The sequence below is a fragment of the Pholcus phalangioides genome, unplaced genomic scaffold (genome assembly GCF_987345545.1).
Source record: "Pholcus phalangioides strain wild (caught in Gottingen) unplaced genomic scaffold, Ppha-v1.0 ptg000015l_1, whole genome shotgun sequence".
Taxonomy (NCBI): domain Eukaryota; kingdom Metazoa; phylum Arthropoda; class Arachnida; order Araneae; family Pholcidae; genus Pholcus; species Pholcus phalangioides.
The window spans coordinates 115,242,341-115,266,614 of NW_028301608.1; the positions used below are offsets into that span (position 1 = coordinate 115,242,341).

Here is a 24,274-nt window from a genome sequence, read left to right on the forward strand (position 1 = left end):
AAAATGATAGTGGGAGTAAGTGTAAAAGGAGGAATATGAGATGGATTGTATTTTCATGAATTTCAGAGCCCGCCTCCCCCTAACTTCGGGGGGAACTCAACCGACCCAAGCCCTGTATATTCCATACCTATGGCTAGATATATTTCTTTTGAACTAGTTACTGCTATTCAAACAGTTCTGTAGGCAAAGCAATTCCATACTAAAATAAAATTTGTTCACTATAACTGAAATTGACCAGCATGTGAATCACCAGACCAAAATCAGGTAATATTGGGTAGTTATCAAATAGTTGAAATATATAAAAGCAGTACCTCACATCTTTCCCAACAGTCATTGACGCTATGACCTTCTTTACAGCTTCCCGTTTCTTTTCTTTCTTATCACTGTTGAGTTCGCTTTTAAGCTCAAATATCTCACCTGTTCAAAAAAAATGAATGCAGATGAAACACTCAATTAAAATAACGCAAAAATGAAAAAGATTTTTGCTTGGCCAAGATACATGAAAATAGGCTGGATATTATGCAGAGGTGAACTTGGGAAAAAAAGTGTTGTTCTCTCCACTGGGAATTGAACCCACAATCTCTTGCATACTGGGCAAGCACACTGACCATTACTACCACACTACATTATACTAAAGAAAGAGACCATATTTTCTCCCTTAAAAGACGCGCAGTAGTGTAACGTGCTGAGTAGAGACTGCAACTCATCCATGATAGCCTATTGATTTGAAAAATGAAATAGTTTCTGTACTTTTTCAAAATGAAACACATGAACTATAATGTTTAAAAATTTGATGACAGTAGGTTTCTATTAACCCTTGTGAGTAAATAAGTCACATTTTGAAATCAGCATGGGCATATGCCATAATTTCTTGCCTATAACATACTAAGAGTAAATTGCTCAAGAAAATTTCGGTACTTAGAGGGAAAAAGTCCAATAACTTGTAGAGGCATCACACATGAATACTACGGTTAAAACTACATAAAAATAGTAATCTTTCAATCACACAAAACAAAGCATGATCTTTGTTATATTTTTAGGGTTAGCATTCCAGTAGTGATCTGTATTGCCACTACTGAATGACCATATCTCTAAAAAACAAGACATTTTATCGATGCACAATCCATTCAAAAATAAAATATAAAAATATTGAAGATAGCTTTTTCGAAGAAAAAGGTGAAAAATAAGCATTTCTACTAAACTGGTGAGACAGCCAAATATGAAAATAATTCAATCTCATGAAATAAGAGTAATATGAGAACACAGACATCAATGAAACCTTAAGGCTCTCCCATAAAAGTACAACGCCACAACAGGCAAAATGCCAAACAAGGTAGCTGAGAAAAAGAAGCCCATAAGAAACATGGTTATATATTTCAAAAATACAGCAATCCAAATAAAAATGCAATTACAAAACTACAAATAATACATATGTATACACACGATAAAATATCATACAATGCCCATAAAAAATACTTATGGTTGGTTTATTTTTATTCTAAGTATGGATAGCTTCTCGATTTACCCCAACATGTTTATCGCATTTCTTTTATAAACGTGCCAATTGTGTTAGAATTTACTACCTCTGGGATAAGCTATTCCATTTATTAACAACCCTATTACAGAAAATTCCCTGCAGCACCACAACCTAGAATTACCCTTTACCAATCGATACTGGTGTCCTCATGTAAAAGCAGTCAATTGACGGTATACTAATAATTCATTGTCCATCCTATCCATCCCGTTGAAACTTTTGAACACTTCGATCATATCTCCCAGACACCTGCGTTCATCCAATGCAAATATATACAGAAAATGAAGTCTCTTCATAACTCAAGCCCCATGCGGCAATAAGGACACCCGTAGTATTTGATTCTTTGATCACTGCTGAACAATGTTTAGAAAACCTAAGCCACTCGTCAATGAAAATTCCCGAATCTGCGACCATCTCCACCATTCAACTCAAAAAAGAAACGTGGGTTGTTCAAACCGAAATGAGTGACCATGCACTTGTCATCGCTAAACGTCATGTTCCATTCATGTGCCCATGCTCCAATCCTGTTTAAATTGGTCTGGAGCAACTCCCTATCGTTTTGATTCTGACTACCCCTGTTAGCTTCATACCATCTGTAAATTTGCTAGCAATCACATTGATACCCTGATCAAGTTTATTGATGAAAAGTGAAAGTAGTATGGGGTCAAGGGCACTTCCTTGAGGAACTACACTTGTGACGCATGCCCAACTAAAGATTTCCCCATTCAGCATAACTCGTCATCTATCTCTTAACCATGATTCTATCCAATTCAGCAAGTTGCACCCAATCTCGTGTAAAAACGCCTCATGAGTCTATCATGTTTGACCCAATCTAATTCATTCTGGAAATCAAGGTAAACAACTGTTAAAGACTAGGTGTTTGGATATTTTTAACAGATTTTAGAATTTTAATAAATTTAATCTAAAGTTGTGTTCCGTTTTGGCTTAAATGTAAAATTTTGTGAAGATTCATGAAAATATCCAAAATTAAGATTTGAAGTAACTAAATTTCATTGCTTGGTTTCAGAAAATAGAGCTCATACATTTAGGAAATGTACATGGAAAATTAAAATTTATCAACAGAACTGTTACAAAAGTTAAATCTTGCAGATTGAAAATCAATATTTAAACATCTAATTGCACAGTATTTTTTATTTTTTTGCCATTGTATACATACTTTATTATCACTAACTGATACATTAGACTCAATAGCCCAACCACGTGCTAGTTTGGCCTGTCCAGACATTTTTCTTCGAGCATAAAGGAGGAAAACATGTCACTGCATGTCTATGGGTAGAAGTTCATATTATTTAAATGGGCTTTTTCAACTAACTTTTTTGTAATCCGACAATTTCGGTGATCCAGAGTATCCTGGTCCAATACATGCCAAATTAGTGAGAATCTACAGTATAACTTTCATAAGTTCATGTTTGACTATGATAAAGTGAAAAAAAATCACTTAAAATTAAATTTCACTTTTTTCAATATTTCATCAAGAATTTAGGAAATACTGACAAAAAAAACCTATAATTACCTTTCTTGGTGGTGGTGAAGTACTTAGCATCAGTCATGTTTTAATCCTGAAGCAAAAAAAAAAAAATATTAAAAATATTATACCTGTTTTGCAGAGACAAAATATCATTCCCTATTCAGAGCAAACTAATGAGTAAATGTGTAGTCTCATCTCAGTATAACGTCACCCGGACACAGAATTAACTTTTTATAAGTTATTGTTGACGACTCAATGAGTTTACTTCACTAATTATACTGGGTTAGACCTTTAAATGTTGACATTGAAACGTTGACATTAAGAGTGGGTTATATGGAAAATGATAGACATCATACAGAGATCTGACCATACAATGGTGCAGATTAATACTACAATTACACGTAGATATGTTCACCTCGTACAAATTCCTCTGAGGAATTTCTAATTGGTACATACTACATGTGTAAACCCCTCGTGTATCTATGATGGCCGAGTTTGGAGTGGTTAGTGTTTGAGAAGTGCTGTCATTTGTAACAATGCACACTATATCATGGTTGGTAACCCTAACCTAAAGGCCCATTTACACAAGTTAAATGATGTAACAAAATTAAACTAAATTTTAAGTCAAGTACTTTAAAATCTATTCCAACATACATACATGGGTTGGTAATTTATTTAGTGGTTAAATAAATAGAAAAAATGTGTGGTCTAATTTTTAAATTAAATAGGCACTATGAGCATGTGGCCTCATATTATCCAATGATCTTTCACTACTTGATTTTAGTGATTAAAATCGGACAGATTTTAAAGAGAACCTGACCTAAACTTTAGTTAACTGCTAAATTACTTGACCCATGTGAAAAGGGCTTGAGGGCAACTTGCATTCATAAAAGCACAGAAGTAGGCTTTCTTAAAATTACTCCTTAAAAAACTAGTTCAAAAGACAGGCATTTGATACTGACTGTACCTGCTTGAGAGTAATCACAGGCAGATCTATGGTTTTGCTGCCTGTTGGCGTTTAAATTCTTCTGTCCTTTTCCCATTTTAGTCTGCATTTCTTGTCCACTCATTCCTCAAAGTTGCAATCCCAGGCTTTTGACAGCTTAGCTCCCACCCCTGTAAATACGTTTCTAAGTCACACTTTTGGTCTCTTCCCTGCTTGCATATGCTCTAGTTCAGTGGTTCTCAACCTTTGCAAGCCTGCAGCTCAGTTTCATTAATTTTTGTAAGTGGAAGGTCTGGTCAAATACACAACAAACAGAAAATTAATGGGGAGATGGCCAATCACTCACCGCCCAGCAGTTGAGAAACACTGCTCCAAGTCAATTTTTTGGTCATTCACACGCTTGCAGATTGGTTTGGTAACTCATATTTTTACACACATTCTGGGTTATTCTTTTAGTCACTCACAGATCTGGTCTCTTGTTCTTTTGGTCACTCACTGACCTGGTCTTTTTCTCTTTAGACAGAGCCATACTTACGGTTTTATCACCTGTGACGAATACAAATTTTTCTGCACTTCTCCTGATTTATTTTATGTTCTTGACCACTCAAATTACTATTATTAAACTACATTTTAGCTTTTTAATAAAGCAATAGCTTATATAAAATTCTTTCCAAGATAGGGAACTGCAGACCTGGAGTTTCCACCCTCCACGCCCAGTGCAGTCTTAAAGGGGCCTCAGCAAAACGAGTAGTTGAATTTTTCGACAACTTGCCAGGTAGGGCCTCAGAGGAAATCACTTGGCCCGGAGTCCCATGATGTTCTTAAGACGGCCCTGCCCACGGCAAGAGTGCACACAGGTTTGGTACCTGGGATGTTGGACTAGAAGGGGAGCACCAAGTTCTTTTTTTAATGTATTTAAAACTACATGGAGGGTGCATGCTTACCCCAGTCAAAAGAGTATTACCTCGACTGAATAGTAGCAGCAACTCTGGGTAGCGATTGTTTCGCCCTGACAGTTCTTCCATTGTCGCTTAAAGATATTGTAAACATGGCCAGGCTTCGCTCTTTTGGTGCTACACCACCCTCTCTCCAGGACAGATTTTTCACAAGCTTGTCTAAAACAAATTTATATGGTGAAGAGAGAAACAAAAATAAGAGTCGTTATGGGGTGAAAAGCCCCAATAGCTCCATCCTAGCTGGGACTGTGATTGCAGAACAGTGGTCCTAAACCTTGTGTGCCTAAATATGCACCTAGAATTATTCATGCCGAACAGTGAGTACTAGTGCCCAAATTTCTTAAATAACTTTTTATTACCATAAAATGTAGCAGCACATAGTGTGATGGTCGTTCTCGTGTGTAAACCTGTTGGGCGATGGGTTTCCTTAGTGTATTAAAAAAATCATGAAAACCATTTTAAAGGGCCGCAAAATACTCACGCCCATCCCTGTCAATAACCCTTTCAAATATGGTTCAAGCTGCACAAAACCTAAAAAGAATTCTAATATTCCGAATTCAAGAAATGGCATATAAATGTGTAATATATATACATTTAACCCTAGAATACTAACTCTGTCTCAGAAACATAGTCGGGGAAACATGCAGTTTTTATTTTAGTTAGTATTCTAGAGATTTCATTTTAGTTAGTATACTCTAGTTTTTATTTAAGTTAGTAATCTCCCAATTGTCCCATGGTAACAATCTATAAAATATGGATACCAGAATAATATGGGCAACACTACTGAGTAAAACACCAGGGTCACAAACATTTAAAACAAAACTGCAAGGGGAGCATATCCAGTAAATTATTTTAAATGAGAAATTTAAACAACATCAACAAATTATATTTAATTTTGAAAATACCTTTAACGTAAACTAAAACGCCCACAAATTCATTCGCCGATCTAATGAGCGAGCTCAGTTCTAGAAAGCGTCTTTTTAAGGAGTACTCGTAAGATGACAAGGTGACGTAATAAATAAGGATTCTTGTGAGCATTTAAAATCATATCATAATATATTTATCATAATAAAAGTTCTTATTATTAATGAGAGATATAATTAGAATAATTACTAATATAACTCTGAACATGAATGATAAATTTCAAGCAATTTACTAAATGGCTGTTTAAATACATTTGAAAAGGTTTGTCTTGTTTATAAAAATATAGTGACATTTTTGTTTATGAATAGTTTATTAAATTTGTTGGAAAACTTTTTTTGTTTTTTAATATTAGTGTGTAGTCTAGTTTAAAAAGTTTGAAAAAAAAATAAATTAAAAGTATTGATCATGTAAATCTTCTGACCATATCATGAAAAATTAGGACGGTAAAGTACGGGACATAGTCAATTATAGCCAAAACTGATGCCAAAAATGAAAACAATTGCCAATTATTGATAAAATTACGAGAAAATTGCCAGTCATATTCTCCTAGGTAATGAAGCACCAATGCAAATTGCAATGAATTGAAGTTAATTCCACTGAAGAAAACGTTTAAAAAAACGACGAATTTGTGTTATGAATATTCATATTTATATTCCTACACTCACAATCATGATAATGAAACTGACAAGTTAAGAAAATAATTTTAATTCTCGATTTCAATAAAGAATAAAAATTCAAGATGACTTCGATGAAAATACGTGAAAAAATGAGACATTTGTACAGAAAAATCGGGTTGACCAAAATACTCGACGTATGGTCACCCTATCTATGACATGATAGTTTTCATTTCGAGGAATCTCCAGTGAGGGCAGCACAATCGATGTTGTTTACAATTAAAGTGTAGGTGTTGCGCAATAGTTTATGATGCAAGGCTGTATTCATGTTTGATTGTTGTTAGTCAGACATTTCCTTGTGAGTATTTTTTTTCCAAAGAGTTTTTAAAAACTAAACGAGATCGATTCCAAAAGAAGCGGAGATTGTTTCGAGAGAAAAGAGCTGTGACATCGGTGAGTAGATTTCGAAGCGACTCGTTGAATATAAACAAGTCTCTGTACAAACATCTTTGTTTATATTTCTGAGCTGTAGTCACATGGTCAAGCCCCCATCAGTTGATGAATCTTTGTGATGGTGACGGGGGTGTAGCTGTACTAACTACTGCAGTATTGCTGCTGCTCCTACTGCATTATTCCGATCATGTCGGACAAATAAGAATATATATATTATATTAAAAAAAAAAGGTCGAATTCTTCGGGATTTCGCGATCCGCGCTCGCAATTTACAACGATTGTCGAGTTTCGGAAACAATAATGAAAATTAATAAATTTCCTTGTTTACATACATATCGATTCATAGTTGTGACACAAACAACTAGCTAAGAGAACATGGAAATAAAGAGTTTGCGCACTGAAGGAACATTTATAACTGGAAATTTAATGTTTTTTGTGGTATTAGATACAAATACAAAGGTCACAATGGGCAAAAAGTCCAAGGAGGTGGCTACAAGGAGATGCCTGTAAAAAAAATATGGATGTCAAAGTAACAGCAATTATCATGGGAAAACAAATACACAGTGAAATAAAACTAATGCAAACAAATGGTTATGATGAAATGCAATACACGCCATAAAAACTTATAGTAGTCGTTTATTGTATTTCTTTTTTGAACATGTCAATTGTGTTGGAATTTATGACCCCCTCCCCGAGGGTAAGCGAAACGTTTATTCGGCATACTACTGAACAGAGAGTGACGTCACTTTTGTGTGTTCAATGAGAGCATATGTGCATTACTCACAAGTGTATGCATAAGAATTGATGAATTAAATTAGTATTACAACTAGCATGAGCTATTATCTCGATTGGTAGAGTGTACAACTAGCAGTATAAATTTTGGTGGTTCAAATCCAGTTCGAAACTAGTTTTCCTTGTGTTATATATATATATAGGCTATTCTATTTTTTTCTCTTACTTTCTTGTGTTCGATGTTTTGGACGATTGCCAAATTATTTTTCTTTTCTATTCAAAGTTTATCAAGCATTCAGTCATTCCCCAGAGGGTCACCTCGTCTTGCATGACCCGGAACAATTATCATTTTTGCTTTTTCATGCTATAAATCCACTATAGAAGGGGCCCATCAAAGTTCCAAGCTTAGGAGCCTTCTTCTCCCCCAAGTTTGGGTGCCATGGTGTGAGCTTTTATGGCAATTAATAAATTTTTAATGACATTATTTTTTGGGGTGAACTGTCATGGTGCATTTAGTGAGCAACACATGCACATTGGGCCCCTACACAAGCCATCGTGACGAAACAAAAGTGAAATCCCTATCTCTAATTTTCATATTGATATAATGATTGTTTTATTTTTAAAAAGATCCAGCAAGGAGCCTGACCTCACTGCAAGTCTTCTGCTGTACACCAAATAAATGTCCAGCTTTACATACACATCCTCTGCCTAGAGAAAAACTCCCTGTGACACCACAACGTAAAATTTACCCTTACTAAATGATACTGGTGTTCCCTTGCAGAATATCAGTCGATTGACCGTGTATAAATAACTCATGGCCCATCCGATCCACCCTGTTGAAAATTTTAAACTTTGATCATATCCCCGACACCTGCATTCCTCTAATGTGAACATATTCAAGAAATCAAGTCTTTCTTCATAGCTCAAGCCATAGGCGGAGATAGACTTGAAAGTCTGGGGGCATGATGGTGATGTCAGTTCATAAGCAAATACATTATATCAGTCAGCTTTACCTTTGGCGCTGGACCCTGACCCCCGTATCTCGGCCCATGTCTTGAGCCTCGTGGACCAACAAGAGTACTTGTCGAGCTTTTCTGCACCTCCCCCCCCCTTCCTCAGCCACCTCTGTAGATATGTCTTCAAAACCTTACGCGTACTTCAGTCCAGAGTGAATGAACTAAGCCTCAGAAAATGATGAGGGAAGGAATAACTTTGACCATCTTAACGCATGGGCCCACCCAGGGGCCTTATGAAAAGGGGATCAGGTTAAAACTTTCAAGAGTAAACATGTAAACTGGTTGGAAAGTGTTTATACCCTCAGTAGGGCCTCCGAAAAATTACTTAACCCTTGGGCCCCATGGTGCTCTTAAGACTGTCCTGACAGAGACCTTTTTTAGAATGAAACCAAGTATTTGTTTCACTGCCATGGCCGAGCTTTTTTTACTGCCGTAGAACCAGGCGTGGATGATTATCTCCTTCTAAATGAAATGCGATAATTGATGCAATTTTTGGAACATCTATATGTTAATATTGCATTCAATTAATTCGTTGAAAATTACCTGTGTCAACACATTTTAGATTAAATAACAAATTCATGAAAAGTTCAACTAAAAAACAAGAAAACCTGTGACTTATTTTTAGAAAAATTTAGGATAGAAAAAAACAGCAAAACCGAAACTCCTGGAAAATGCGGGACATGGTCACCATATTCACAATGGCTAATTTTTTTTTAGAGATTTTCCAAATCACCCCTCCCAACAGTGATCTCCACACCCGCCCATGTGTGGAATAATATTCAGAAAAAATAATCAATAAAATAGTTTGAGAAAAAGCATTTCATCGATAATTTGTATATTAGTCGTGATCTGTCATTTTGATTATTAGATTTTATTGCTGGCTCAAAATCGTATGAAAGTCATCAAGGTTCAATGATACACAGTCAAATACACAGTGCCAAAAAACAAATTTTTTTGCGTAAAAATGAAAAACAAGTCACAAAAATTTTGATTGAGAAAAAATAAAAACTATACTATATTTTAGTATATACTAATGGAAATTATTTGTCAAGTTACTCAATCAGTGTTCATCTGAAAGAAGTTTAAATTGATGCACATTTTTTGTTTTTTTTAATCCTTCACAATGTCATGTATACGCAAGAGCTACGAATATTTCGGGTCCTATCTAAACAGTTTGTTTTTGATAAGCTTAGGGCTGGAAAGCAATTAAAATTTTTAACTGGTTCAAAAATTTTAATCACCTTTTTTGTTGTAACTGTAATATTAATTGATGCTATAAAAATATTTTTTATTCATTTCATGCAACTATTCACCAGATGTAAACAAATATGGGAATATGTAGATTAAAAAAATTAATTAACTGTCCAATCGAGGGAATTTAAAATGCTTAACATATTTTGTTAAATTCTGGAGTTTCTTCCCTTTGATCTTGACTTTTTTTTTTTTAAATCGGTTATTTTAGATCAGTCACTGATTTCGAAACAGCTTTCGATTATACTGTTGCTTGTTTTACTGCATAGAAACTCTCCCCAAATGGTACACGGGAAGAGAGGAGCTGATGCTGCCTAGAAAATAGGAAAACTACTGTTCATATTGGTGTCAATAAATTTTAGTATTGAATTCTGAATTTGAAACTGAAGTCATCAGCTTTCATGGAATCATTTGCATTTCCCTCATGACAAAAAATTTGATTTAAATATTTTTAAGTATGATCACTTATTTTAAATATTATGTGTAGGTACATAATTTAAGACATCAATTCAGTTTCATTAAACAAATACAGTTAAATTTCATACTTTTAAGCAGATTTTAATCGAATTGATCAAGTCGATTAAAGGAACTAAAATTTTTAATTGCGATTGACGATTGATTAACCAACCCGATTAAACGGGCCAGCCTTAGGTAAAATGCAGCCCTTTTACAGAATGTTTGGCATTTTTCACTGATACTTTTTCTAGTTTCTATGGATCATTTTCATCACCCAAGTCGGCCATACATTCAGCAATAATTTTTATATCAGTTTAGATGCTGCATGTTTGTAGTGAACTGTCCATTTCCACAAAACCAGGTGGCGTGGCAATCCGTGGCCTCTGTCTGTGATCTCACCCCTTCGTTTTGTTGAATGTAAACTCCAATGTGCTTATCAATTTTGCACACTTTTGTTGTGATCATAAGTGGATACATGCTCTTCGAATGGAAGACGAGTGGATGATAGTCTATTTCTGAACTCCCGCTTATGCCACTACAGTTTTTCAGGTTAGCTGTCCCATCCCTGTCAATCATATCAGCAGCCTATTATTGGCAAGATCTATCAACACAGTGGGTTGGGTTTCCGGAAAAAATCCAGATTTATGCGAAATAAAAGGAATTTACGTGTTTTCATTGTGGCTTTTGGTCTTTAAGATATAAAGTTTTTGAGAAAGAGAGGTTTTTGACTATTTAAAATTTACCTTGATTTCTTCTTTCATTAAATTCTCATTCTGTTCAAAATACAAAGCATATTGCAGTGAAACCACCTAACAACAGTCACTAACAGGACCAAGAAAACTTGGTCAGGGTATTATTGAAGGGTTACCATTGTTAAGAGGCACAGTATTCATAAAAAAATCTAATTTTTGATTGCATGTAAAATTGTAAAAATAGATATAGTAAAACTTTGATTAACCATCAGTGTCTGTTTCCCATCATCTAAAAAAAATACAAAAAGAAAAAAACCAGTCTCAGGTTTTAAGGTCCAAAAAGATAAGATCATTGCTACGGTCTGTGCAAATGCTACCGGTAATCATAGATTACCCGCTTGTAATTGGCAAGTCCAAAAAACCATGTGTTTTCAAAAATTTGAATATGAACGCATTGCCTGTGAATTATTATGGCCAAAAAGTGCTTCGATGGACCAAACAATTTTTTCAGAATGGTTCCACAGCATTTTCGTGCCTCAAGTTAGAGCTCATATGGTCAAAAAGCAGCTTCCGTAGTAAGCAAGCAGTACTGTTAATGGACAATGCCCATACACATCCCTCTTGTGAACTCAAAAGTGATGATGGCAAAATAACATGCCTGTTTCTTCCAGCAAATAAAACTCCACTTGTCCAGCCTATGGACCAGGGCATAATTGAAAATATGAAGCAACATTACAGAAAAGCTTTTATCGAAGGCTTGCTTTCATTTGATGATATGCCATGACTGTCAAAGAATTTTGGAAGAGATATAACATAAAGGACACTATTTTCAATGTCACCACTGCCTGATCTAGCCTTATATTCAAGTTTATATTGATCGTTTTTTAAAATTAATACAATATGTATGTAAAAGATTTTATTTTCATTTTCGTCACAAGTCCGCAGTGAAATAACGTTACTGTACATATGTATTAAGAGATTTCTGTTATCCGTCTCAGCCCTGGTCCGGTCGGTGACGGTTAATCTAAGGATCATTCCATTTCAAATCACCTGGCAAAATGCCAAAATGACACCCATAGTCTCAGATTTCAATGTTTTTTTTTATTTGTTGCTTTTACCAACTTTATTAACTGTGTGAAATATTATTTGCATATCTCTAAAACTTTTTGAGAAAAAAAATGTTGAAATTTATCAAAAAAATGCAGGTGGCTTTTCCGAGGCTTAATTTTTAAGAGGCATTGTTTGAGAAAATAAATCACAGCTTTTTCAATTTTCAATATATTCAAGTGCAATTTTCACTAAAGTGTTCACAAAAACATACAGAGTATGAATAAAAATAATTCATACACTTACATTTGAAATTTACATGCAAAAAATTATGTAAACTTTGTTTTTGTGGAATTTCTCGATAGAAAAAATACAATTTTTCTAACTTATTTTTAGACCAGAGGCACAGCAGTTACCAAAACAACTTTTATTTTAAATTTCTTTTAAATGTATGAAGTAAAAGACTGGAGAAAAAAAAATAATGGTTTTTTGATCGTTAGATATTTATTCTGACTCGCAACACAAAATTCATCGAAATAAGACTGGATCGCTCTGATTTCAAATCATTCAACTAAATACTGAAATGCAACCCATCATTCCAGATATTCCAATTATTATTTTTTATTTATTACTTCTACTATCCTTGTTGACCATGCAAAATTTCATGTACATATCTAAAAACTTTTTCAGAAACAAAAAATGTTTTCTAACCTCACAAATGACGTCTCTTAGGCTAACCCCATTCAAGCAATATTATTTATGAAAATATATCATAACTTTGCAGATTTTCAATACATTCAAATGAAATTTCCACTAAAATGCTCTCACAAAATGTAGATTATGACTAGGAAAGAGAATTTAAACCTTTGCATTAAAAAATTAGATTGCAAAAAATCATTGAAATTTAATTTTTGATTCTTTTTATTATAAGAACACAATGGCTCACCTTTGCTTTTTCATTTACAAAAGCTCTCCTGCTTTTCCCACAGCATATTCAGTGACATTGAACTCTTCACAGATTTTTTTCCTTGTTCCATGAAGCAGGGGCCAGAGTTAAAATTTGCAGTTTTCCCCTTATTGTGATGGTTAAATTGAGTCTTATTCCTAATTAACTTTATCAAAATAATCATATCATTTGCTTTCTGTTTAATATCTTCATTAAGTGTGCTTTGAGATTCATTTTCTGGTAATTCTTCTTCAAAAACTTTATAAACCTTTGATTTTAAAGTGTTAAAGGCTATTCAACTTTTCTTTTGGCATTGTTTGACTTGCACTGTGGAGCTACCCTATAAAGTTTAATTGGTGACTTTTTTTTTTTATATGTTCTGTAGAGATGAATTTATTTCTTCAAGTGCTTCTTGTTTAGTAATTGACATTTCAAAGTTACTTACTTCTACATTACTATCACTGTTCATCTCTTCACAGTATTCAGTTACTTCACCTATTTTATTGATGTTTATATTCACTTTGTCCCTACAGGCATGGTATATTTTTTGCCCTGGAATTGATTTTGTACAACCATCTATTTCATTTATACGTGAAAAAAAAAGTTTACTATCCTTAAACCTTTTGTTATTTTTTTCTTATGACATTTAAAAGGATTAAAGCACGCTTTCGGGTATATTTCATACTTCTTTGAGAGAAAAAGCTCTATGATGCTTACACACAGTAGATAAATGTTCAGAACTTGCTCCACTCCTCAAGATCAAAAGATTGATGTCTGATGGGTCCAATGATGTAATGGGTAACAGATTTTTCACTTTTGCATAACACTTTTTATGACAGTCAGATCCAGTTTCTTTTCCAACACTATAAATTTCAAGTGTCTTCTAACATTTTACTTTGAATTCCAAAATAATATAAAATATTTTGCTCAAATGGAAATTGTGTTATCATAAGAAAAATTTGTGCTGTAAAAATCAAAGTAATTAAACAAAAATTTAACACTGTTTTGGTAAAATAACTTTATAATTAAGCATGTTAAAAAAACTTCAAAATAAATGTACATCTATATATATGGGTCTACTTCTTTTGCATTCTAAGATTTTCTTTAGCTTTTTGCAAAAAAATGTGACCATAGCTTAATCCCTGATTAGTAGTATTCTTAATTTCTTTTAATGAAGCATAGAATACAACTTCTTTTTTTCTTTGCTTTCTTTTGCTGATTCACAGCCTGCCTTTATATCTTTAACAAAACACTTTTAAAGTTCTCTATACCAAACTGTTTTATTTTCCTTGGTTCCTTGCCATTATAATAATTTTAAGACATTGAAGCCTACCAAATATTTTCACAAGCTTGAACTAGTCCTCACATGATCAATTTGGTGAATTAAAAAGTAGCACATCAGACATTGTAATCGTAATCTGTGTCTGAAACATCTTAACAGGAACATATAGTGTTTGGAGGTCTGATGCTGTCCAATTGGACAGACTCGAATTTCTTTTCAAATTTAATTTAAAATTTATGCAATGAATCAATACAAGTTTATAATAATGATATCTGGATTTTTCAAATACAAAATAGTTCTTTATGTAAAAATATAATATCAGATTGCAAAAGTTTGCCTTTGTTGCATCATAAGAAATATTTATAGATCAATTAAAAGTGGAATTAATTATTCTTTTAATTATTTGGAATCTGAACATGAAGGTTTAATTTAAAAAATTATTTTATTCAACAATAAATAAATTTATTGTAAGTACGAATTTAAACCAAAAACCTTTTTTTTTCACCAACTCTTATTTGACACATTACAGCATTACAACTCTTATTGACACATTACTAACATTTCTAATTATTTCATGAATTCATTTAATCCTAGAATTTCAAAATTTATTAATTATTTTGAATTATTGCATTAACTACCCATGAAACTTAATTTAGTGAATATTGTAATAAATGTATAAGCGTACATGAAAAATTAAATACAAATTTCTTATTACTAAGCATGAATCATTATATTAAGTCAAAATGTACAAATATAATTAATGTAGTCATATAAGTATAATTGTGTTTTGTTACTCAAATGTATTAACTGTCAAAATAATGTTTACTCTTCTACAGTCTTCTTCTTAATATATTAATAGGATTAAATTTTAAAAAAATTGAAAATTCATGCGGTGCATCCAAAAAAAAGGTTTAAAAAATTGTGTTTTACAAAAAGAATATAATTTAAATGACTTTTTTCCTCTAAGGTTTAAATTTTCTTTTCTATTCATAATCTGCATTTTTTTGTGAGCATTTTAGTGGAAATTTCTTTTGAATGTATTGAAAATTATAGCCTAAGAGATGTCATTTGTGAGGTTAGAAAACATTTTTTGTTTCTGAAAAAGTTTTTAGATATGTACATGAAATTTTGCATGGTCAACAAGGATAGTAGAAGTAATAAATAAAAAATAATAATTGGAATATCTGGAATGATGGGTTGCATTTCAGTATTTAGTTGAATGATTTGAAATCAGAGCGATCCAGTCTTATTTCGATGAATTTTGTGTTGCGAGTCAGAATAAATATCTAACGATCAAAAAACCATTATTTTTTTTTCTCCAGTCTTTTACTTCATACACTTAAAAGAAATTTAAAATAAAAGTTGTTTTGGTAACTGCTGTGCCTCTGGTCTAAAAATAAGTTAGAAAAATTGTATTTTTTCTATCGAGAAATTCCACAAAAACAAAGTTTACATAATTTTTTGCATGTAAATTTCAAATGTAAGTGTATGAATTATTTTTATTCATATTCTGTATGTTTTTGTGAACACTTTAGTGAAAATTTCACTTGAATATATTGAAAATTGGAAAAGTTATGATTTATTTTCTCAAACAATGCCGCTTAAAAATTGAGCCTCGGAAAAGTCACCTGCATCAGTTTTTGATAAATTTCAACATTTTTTTTCTCAAAAAGTTTTAGAGATATGCAAATAATATTTCACACGGTTAATAAGGATGGTAAATGCAACAAATAAAAAAAAAATCATTGAAATCTGCGACTATGGGTGTCATTATGGCATTTTGTCGGGTGATTTGAAATGGAATGACCCCTGCATCATTTTTTGATAAATTTCAACATTTTTTTCTCAAAAAGTTTTAGAGATATGCAAATAATATTTCTCACAGTTAATAAGGTTGGTAAAAGCAACAAATAAAAAAAATCATTGAAATCGGAGACTGTTGGTTTAATGGCTGGGTGATTTGACTAATGCACAACAATATGTGAAACGTTGTGATATCAATCAAGATGCTCCTCAGTTATTGATTCGTCGTAGCCCTTTGCGCTTTTTTGTTTTCATTAATGATGTCTGTGATCTCAATTCTGCAGGCAAAATTATAACATGTGCCAATGATACAGTTTTCATTTATAAGGCAAAAGACTACCATTCACTGACTAACATTATTAACAGTAACTTAATTTAAATCAGAAATTGGTTTTCTGCCTCAAATGAAATAGTTCTAAAACCAAATTTTCATTAATTTTTCTTTGCAACAGATGTTCAACACAAAGCTTTAATCTTATCTTTCACAAATTTGACTGTCTCCGTACCCCTTGTGACTGTATTCATCTTGAGCAGATTAATACCATTACCTAGGAGTTTTAATCGATTCTAACCTGAAATGAAAATCACATATACAGCATATTCATTCTATAATATCTAATATATATATAGATTCTACTACACTTGAAATCATATATTAACTCTTCATTTCTTTCGGTATTATATTACTCCTATTGTCATTCTCATCTGCTTTATGATGGATTATCAATTTGAGGATCTGAGAATATATTACTTATCTACATGCCCTTTGGTTTGTATTCAGAAAAGACTAATCACCAGCAACTATAGTTCATCATCACACAAGCTTTACCTTTCATTAAATATCCTCCCTTTGCAGCATTTATATACTTTCTAAAATCTTCTTATTTTGAAAAAAAAAAAAAAGAAAAAAAAAAGCAATTTTCTTTACCTATTAATAGCTTTAGATCTTTCCCAAGATTTAACCATTTTTATTTGGTTCCAGAAATTAGTAATATTTAAACTTACATTTACCAACCCCCTTTTCTAAATCGTGTTACTTTTCATTTGCCAGGGTTACTTTAATTTTTTCTGACTACCTTCATAAAATAACCCTTTTAACTTATTATTATTTATTTGTTGTTTATTTTTCTTTTTACTTTTTGATTAAGTTCAATAAAATTTTGTAATAAAATGAAAAGAAAACAGATCAGTTTCTTTCCAATTACTAATGTTGCTGCATGGAATTGCCACCATTAACTATGTTTGTATTTTGTAATTTTTGAGTTTTTGTCTTTTTCTCTCATTTATTATTACTTTATCTAATTCTGGATCAAAATCCTTACAACAAGGGCTGTAAATGGGATTTTTGCAGCCCGGGACAAACATTATTTTGCCACCCCTACACAACTTTAAAATTTGATAATTTTGTAATGGTGTTCTTTGTTCCCACCTAAAACTGCCACCTCTAAATTTTTCCACCTTGGGCAGTCACCCCCCCCCCCCACCCCAGTTCCGACCCTGCTTACAACTAATGTCTAAAGCAACGGTTCTCAAAATTTTTTTACTCGCGGAGCCCCTTTAAGCAAAAAAATTCTATGGGGGAGCCCCGTAGGCCAATTTTTTAATTATTCATCGAAGTTACTGATTTATTTTTACTAGTTAAAAATATTTATAATTATTTTTTTTTACTGTTTTTTTTTTTATTTTCCTCGAGCGGCCGCAGAGCCCCTGAAGAGTACACAAGGAGCCCCAAGGGCTCTGCGGAGCACTGGTTGAGAACCGCTGGTCTAAAGAAATGTGATTGCTTGTAAGAGCCACTTCTTGGCTTCTTTGCAATTTTTTTCCCACTTGTATTGATCTGTATTTTCTGTGTTTATAAATAAAATTGAAAATTGAATTTAAAAAAAACCTATATGAGACGGAAACCTATCTGGAATAGAACAGAAAAATAATCTTGTGGATAATTAATGTTTTTTCAATCCTGAGAAACATCTTTAATAAGGGAACTGTCTAACATGGAAAAGGAATGCATATTTAGTCTATTTTCACATGGAAAAACCCTGCTAAAACAGAATTTTTAGACAAGTGTACATTTTTGTTCTTTGGACAGGAGGAAGTGTAGTCGTTCTGATCCCACTTTTGTTAGGGAACTCTTTAATTTCTTGAAAACATGATGAATGCTTATTATCTATCTGAACTGATTCTGAAAGTAAGGGGTTGGGCTTGAATGAAATACTACATACAGGCGCGAGTCCCGTATATACTGGGGGACTGGTAACTTTCAACCACCCTCCCCAATGTTTTCTTCATGTCGGTGCTTCTGCACACATTGTAGTTATTGGCAGGGCCGTAACTAGGAATTCCCCCACAACTTTAAAATTCGATAATTTTATAACGTTGCTCTTTGTTCTCACCTAAACCTGTCGCCCCTAAATTTTATCCCCCCCCCCTTCAGTTCCGGCCCTGGCATACGGTTTATGATTATGATCGTTATGATGATAGTTAATGTGAGCCTCTCTATACAGTGACCTGTTGCAGCCAATTCGCTCCATTCGTTATAGCCATGTGAAAATCATGGCTATGTTTAAACATTAAAAAAAAAACTGGCTGTGGTTCCCGCCCAAAAATTAAAAAAAGAATTTGATTCCAGTGATTTAATTACAGGTTTCAGCAACATTAAAAAAGATTTTAAAACTTCTAGGTCGAATAGCGATGCGATGCTGCACTTCCGTCTGTGAGTTGAAAAGAAAAATACTTTAGAACCAGAAAAATCAGATTCTGATTGAAATTGGATCAAACTTCCTTCCTGAGTTGGAACAGTGGAAAGGCGTCTCCCGTGTTTACATTGAAAGTGGTTTTTTTTTTTTTGGGTCATTCCATGGCGCTCATCAGGCGCCATTGTAGTAGTCCCTCTTTATTCGTTTACGAATTCCTTTACTCTCAGTACTATCGCCTTTTCTCTGAGCTGGTTATGTAACTGTAAACAAGCCTTTGCAATGGGGAAAAAAGAGTAAAATGTAATCTGTTTGCTTGGCTATTTGCCAACTAAAGGCTTGTCTCCTCCTCATCCTCTTGTAGTGGCAGCAGCTACCTTTGCCCTGCAGAATTTCTCCCCCCCCCCCATTTCAGTATTCTTCTTTTATATTTGTATATTTTTCTGCGGTCGACCTCCAAGTCAGCTGACTTCGTTTAGATTTTTCAAGGTTGTTCAGCAGATAACATTTATGATAATGCACTTTGAGGCATTTCCAATGCTTCTTCTCTTTTGAAACTAGAGAAAAAACATCAAACCTCTCTCTAATGTTTCGAAATCTTTTTTTTTTTTCCTTTCCAATTCCCAGAAGCTTGCTTTCACTTCGCGTTTGTTGTGTTGATCATAACTGATGTTTGTTTTAAAACTGGAGGATTTCTTTACTCTAAATAAAACGTCGCTCTGGTGATTTCCCAGAGGTTTTTTGTTATTGGATTCAAGATATACAGGAAACTGGATGTTATTTAGAGATGATGATTATTGGAAAGAAAAATTCACTTGCCTGACAAGTAAAATCAACATCTCCACATACCATCTAGTTTCTGTTTTTCTGGTATAAACAAGTGGTTTCACTTGGTGACCCATGGACCTCTAAAAGGGTAGGACTGACAATGCTCCAGCCCTGGGGCCCGGAACGATTTTCATCATTTTTTTGTTTTTCACGCTATAAATTCAAAATAAAGGGACACGTGAAAATCTGGCTTTGGGGCCCTCAAAAAATCTCATCCTAGAGTCGTCCTTCAGGAGTTGGGGGGGGGGACCATAGTCCTACCACGTCTGGGTCAAATGATGTAGGGATTCTCAATTTTTCCACATCCACGGCACCCTGGAAATCAGATTAGAAGAATTTTGTGAATATCTCGTGGCCTTCCATGGGTGAGGAAGGGGCATGACTGAAGGTCTCACGCCTCTATATGAGATGTCAGAGGCGGCGATTCAGTAACACCGCTATAATTACTGTTATACCCCGGAATGCTCAAAACGGAAACGGTCAAAAATCAATAAGCCTGAAGATATGCCGTATTCGACGAACGATGTCAGATTTTGTGATGTTATATAATCGTTACACGTTCATGGCAGACAAATTAATTATAGACGCGAAATGTAGCATATGCGTCTATGAAAATAATCGTAATACGTGTGAGCACGTGTTCAAGAGATGTTAGATAACAATAGTCATCGTAATGAAAAAAGCCGTCATCCAACACCCAATAAATCGACAACGATTCATGCTAAAATTGAGCTTTAAAAATAGATTTGGAAAGACCGATAAAAATATCGTGGAAACTGTGTATGGTGTTGATAAAAGAGTAAAAAAAAATTATGCGTTATTTGAGTGCCGTTCGAAGTCCAAACTTTTGCGTTTCTAATGTTGTCGTTACTCTCGCCCCACTAGATTTGACCCGGGAGATAAAGTCTTGCTCATTTGCAAATGAAGAGAGTGTGTCATAAGCTTAGTTAATTGAAGAAAAACTGAAAAGATTATGCAGTAGAACCTTCCATATCCGGGGCCGTCTCATCCACCTCGTTGGGCATTTTTCCTGTTGTAGTGTTGATTTGTATTTGAGCTTTATGGGCGCCCGGGCAAAGTTCTCCCTGTACCTCACTGCCCCCCCCCACCCGGCGTTGCCTAGGTGGTCCCATGCAATAAGATTATGGCACTATCCGTATCGGAAATGGAGGACTGAACCCATTTTGATGAAAAATATCTGGGACATGAATAGATATTTCTATGGAACAGAGAAAATATTAGAATAAGAGGCTTCAAGCCAATAACTATTTTAATCACCAGTGTTTCAAAGAAGTGGGCAATATCGGCGACGATAGAATTGTCCCGGGGGCTATTGAAATAGTCCAGCAGGGGTGGTAGAAGATATATGGGTTTAGTACAGGATCCTATGTGTTGGTTTGAGTTGGAGGTGATGAGGAAAAAATTTTAGAGGAGGGGGCGTGATAGAATAAAAAGTTTGGGGAACTATGGTCTAAACCAGGGGTTCTCAAACTGTGCTCCACAGACTGTCAGACTTCGAAAAACCTTTGTCGAAGATTTTTCGAAGAGGTTCTTTGTTAAATTGCCCTAGGGAGCCACCGATAAACGTTGATCGGGGGGGGGGGTAGCACTTAGTGAGGTAACCAAGAGGTATGGGAGTGCATGCATAATGGAGACTAGAAACAATTGTATTTTGTTCTACACCGTACATACCGGAGCAGTGAGAGAAAGAGGAAAGAGGTCACTCAAGGAGTTGCAAGAGTGCAAAGAACATATTTGTTTTCACCTTTATCTGTTGATTTTCGCTATCTGCTGATTGGCCTGTTTCCTCCCCCTTTTTTTTGTTTCCCTCTTCTGCAGAGGGATCATCATCATCACACCCTTTCATTTCAGAACCCCTCGGGTCATTTTCTCTTCTTCCACCGCTATGCATTTTTTCTTCCTTGTCGGAATTTTTGTAACTTGTACCTCCTTTCTCCACTATGAGCACAGCCTAAGGGGTGTGCCCCTGGTCTAAGCATCGTATTAATTTTCTTGTATTTATAAAATTTCAAAAAATTGCTCTCACAAAAAATTGTTTTCATTTGTTTGTTAGATCATTAATTTATGTATAATCTCAGCTCGCATGCAGAGCTACTGCAATGGTCTTGTATGGGGTATTTGAAAATAAGGGGGGGGGGGGGGCTAAAAGTTTCCAGTTGTCCTGTTTATACAGACTCGAGCCTTTATGTAGGATAGGAGGGTGAGTAGTATGTTGCATTGTGTATTCATTAATTATTGGAGGGTCGGCTCAAACAACCTCAGCCCTCAGGTTCCAGTGCTTATGGGCCTAGGCAAGATATTTTGGTGATTCCCAACTTCAAGGTGCGAATGCAAGCCGATCTCCCCTTTAAAAAAGTTTTGTCAAAGAGAGCAACAGACCTACAAATTTAATTCAATCATAACACATCACTCACTTCACTTCTGAAATGTAGATGGCAGCACTGAAAAATCAAACACAACACTCAGACTGTTAGGTACACACACAGTTACACTTCCGGCACAACTCACTAGGTAGTAAATCGCCCATGGATGGTGATAGACCTGAGTTGTGTTCCGTTTGAAAGAAAGAATGGCAAGATATTTTGGAGCCCTCAACCTCCAGCTAGAAGTACCAGGCTACTTAATTTGCATCACACAGGACAGGAACTATGGTCAGGGTATTCCCTCATATGTATCATTGAAAATGCACATTTAAAAAATTAGGTTGCTTAATCTGAATGCATTGGAGGTTCTACAGTATCGTCTATTGAAGGAAGCTGGATTTTCTACCTAGTTCATTATTTGCTCTTAACTTAAAACTCATTTTGAGATTTTTTGATTCACGATTTAGGGTTAAGAAATGTTAAAGTTCTGGAGCTTCCTGTGAGGACTTTGGTTTCTGATTCCTCAATTCCTTTATGGCAAAATTTTGTTAAAACAAAGTGATTTTCCCAGTCTCTTGTAGTTTGTTATGACAGGATTCGACTGTATTAGGAATATTATGTTCTTGATCTTGATTGTAAAGTGGTTAAAGTTAGTACATTACTGGGTATGGGTATAGAAATGCTTGCGCTATTTGAGGAGGGGGATGTCAAACTGAATCCTTTAACAACTTCAGTTCTGAATCCATCAGTCCATATATTTTTGGAATAGCCCCCCTCACTCTCATATACAGCCTATATATAGTCTGGTTTTTCAAAGTTTTGTGGGAAGGGGGGAGAACTTCACTTGATCTTTATTTTTTTTCTGATGTTTCAATATCAAAACTCAATTTGGTTAATTATTTATTTTTATCTATTTTATAGATCTATATTTTATCTATATTATAGATTTATTTTTATCTATATTATAGATTTATTTTTATCTATATTATAGATTTATTTTTATCTGTATTATAGATTTATTTTTATCTATATTATATATTTATTTTTATCTATATTATAGATTTATTTTTATCTATATTTACTTTATAGTAATTATCTATATTTATCATAAAGAAAACTGGGTGTTTCGAAGGGTGAAAGTGAAGTACAGTTTTCTCTGTTCAAAACTATCATGATTACTGTTCACTGGTAAAACTTTCCATTGGAAAAAAAAAGAGAAAATGTATTTATTTAATAAAATTTACGCAGATTTTCTTGGTCTTTACTTGGTTCATATTATTAACTGATTTATTCATATTTTTTTTGAGAAAACCAAAATAATGAATAATAACAATTTTTGCCACCAAACCATGAAGGTCCTTCAACAAAAATAAATATAATTTTTCAGCGTATATACAGTCTAATACTAACATGGCATTTTTTCTTCAAACTGTGTGAGTAATTCTGACTGGTGTACATTTTCTTTGTTTAGTCCAAGTGCTCAAAACTAAAGGAGTATGAGGGGGAAAAAGTTTTTTGCACAAAAAATAAACATTTGTATTTGTTTTAAAAACTGTTCGTGTGTGGATAACTCTGTCCCGATATTTATGTAATTCCAATAACAGTATCTGCAGATGGCCAACTAGATTTCCCTCGTGATTTTATTATAATTTTAATAATATTTACTTTTAATTTTCTCGTAGATTTGCTTCAGTATCTTAGGTTATTTTAATTCATTGTTAGCAACTCTCTTTCTCTTATCTTTATAAGTGTTGTTTATTTAGCTTTAGTATTAGTATGGTTCGCCCTCGATTAGTGTTGTGTAGGGGTTATGACGGGAGGTTTCCCTGAACTACAGGGATAGTAGCCATAGTTTCGAATGTAAGAGTTGTTTGGAGAGGGCGAGATTGCAGCTTGAGGTTGAAGCATTGCAGGAGAGAGTTAGAATTTTGGAGGGCCCAGGTATAACAGAGCAACCTGTTGTAAAAGTGTCATGATCGCAAACCCCCCCCCCTCCCCCGACATATTATTCTAAAATTCACACTTCATACATTTAAAATCGTGTCTTAGTTTTTTTCTTCCTCTTGCTTGGGAATCGTAAGATGCACACTTTTTTTATATAGATACGTACAATTTATTGCAATGCACTTATTGCAAAATGTTGCGCCATTAAATGTGGAAAACCTGTTTTACCTGCATTTAACACTGTTCTTTCCCACATTTCTTTTTTTTTTTTAATTTGAATATCT

The 24,274-nt window shown here is 34.0% G+C and overlaps 2 protein-coding genes across 2 annotated transcripts in view; one reads left to right on the forward strand and one right to left on the reverse strand.

Annotated features, from left to right (window-relative positions):
- AP-1-2beta (adaptor protein complex 1/2, beta subunit) overlaps positions 1–5,923 on the reverse strand; it is a 42,863-nt gene extending 36,940 nt beyond the window's left edge. Inside the window, exons 1-3 of the mRNA XM_089245218.1 lie at positions 5,831–5,923; positions 3,069–3,114; positions 312–417 (exon numbers count right to left, since the gene is read on the reverse strand). Of these exons, the coding sequence (XP_089101344.1) occupies positions 312–417; positions 3,069–3,105 (143 nt within the window). The 5' untranslated portion in view covers positions 3,106–3,114; positions 5,831–5,923. The remainder of the gene's footprint in view (positions 1–311; positions 418–3,068; positions 3,115–5,830) is intronic.
- Positions 5,924–6,774: 851 nt separating this feature from the next.
- REPTOR (repressed by TOR) overlaps positions 6,775–24,274 on the forward strand; it is a 53,151-nt gene continuing 35,651 nt past the window's right edge. The window contains exon 1 of the mRNA XM_089245219.1: positions 6,775–6,916. The gene's annotated coding sequence lies outside the window, so the exon portion shown is untranslated. The remainder of the gene's footprint in view (positions 6,917–24,274) is intronic.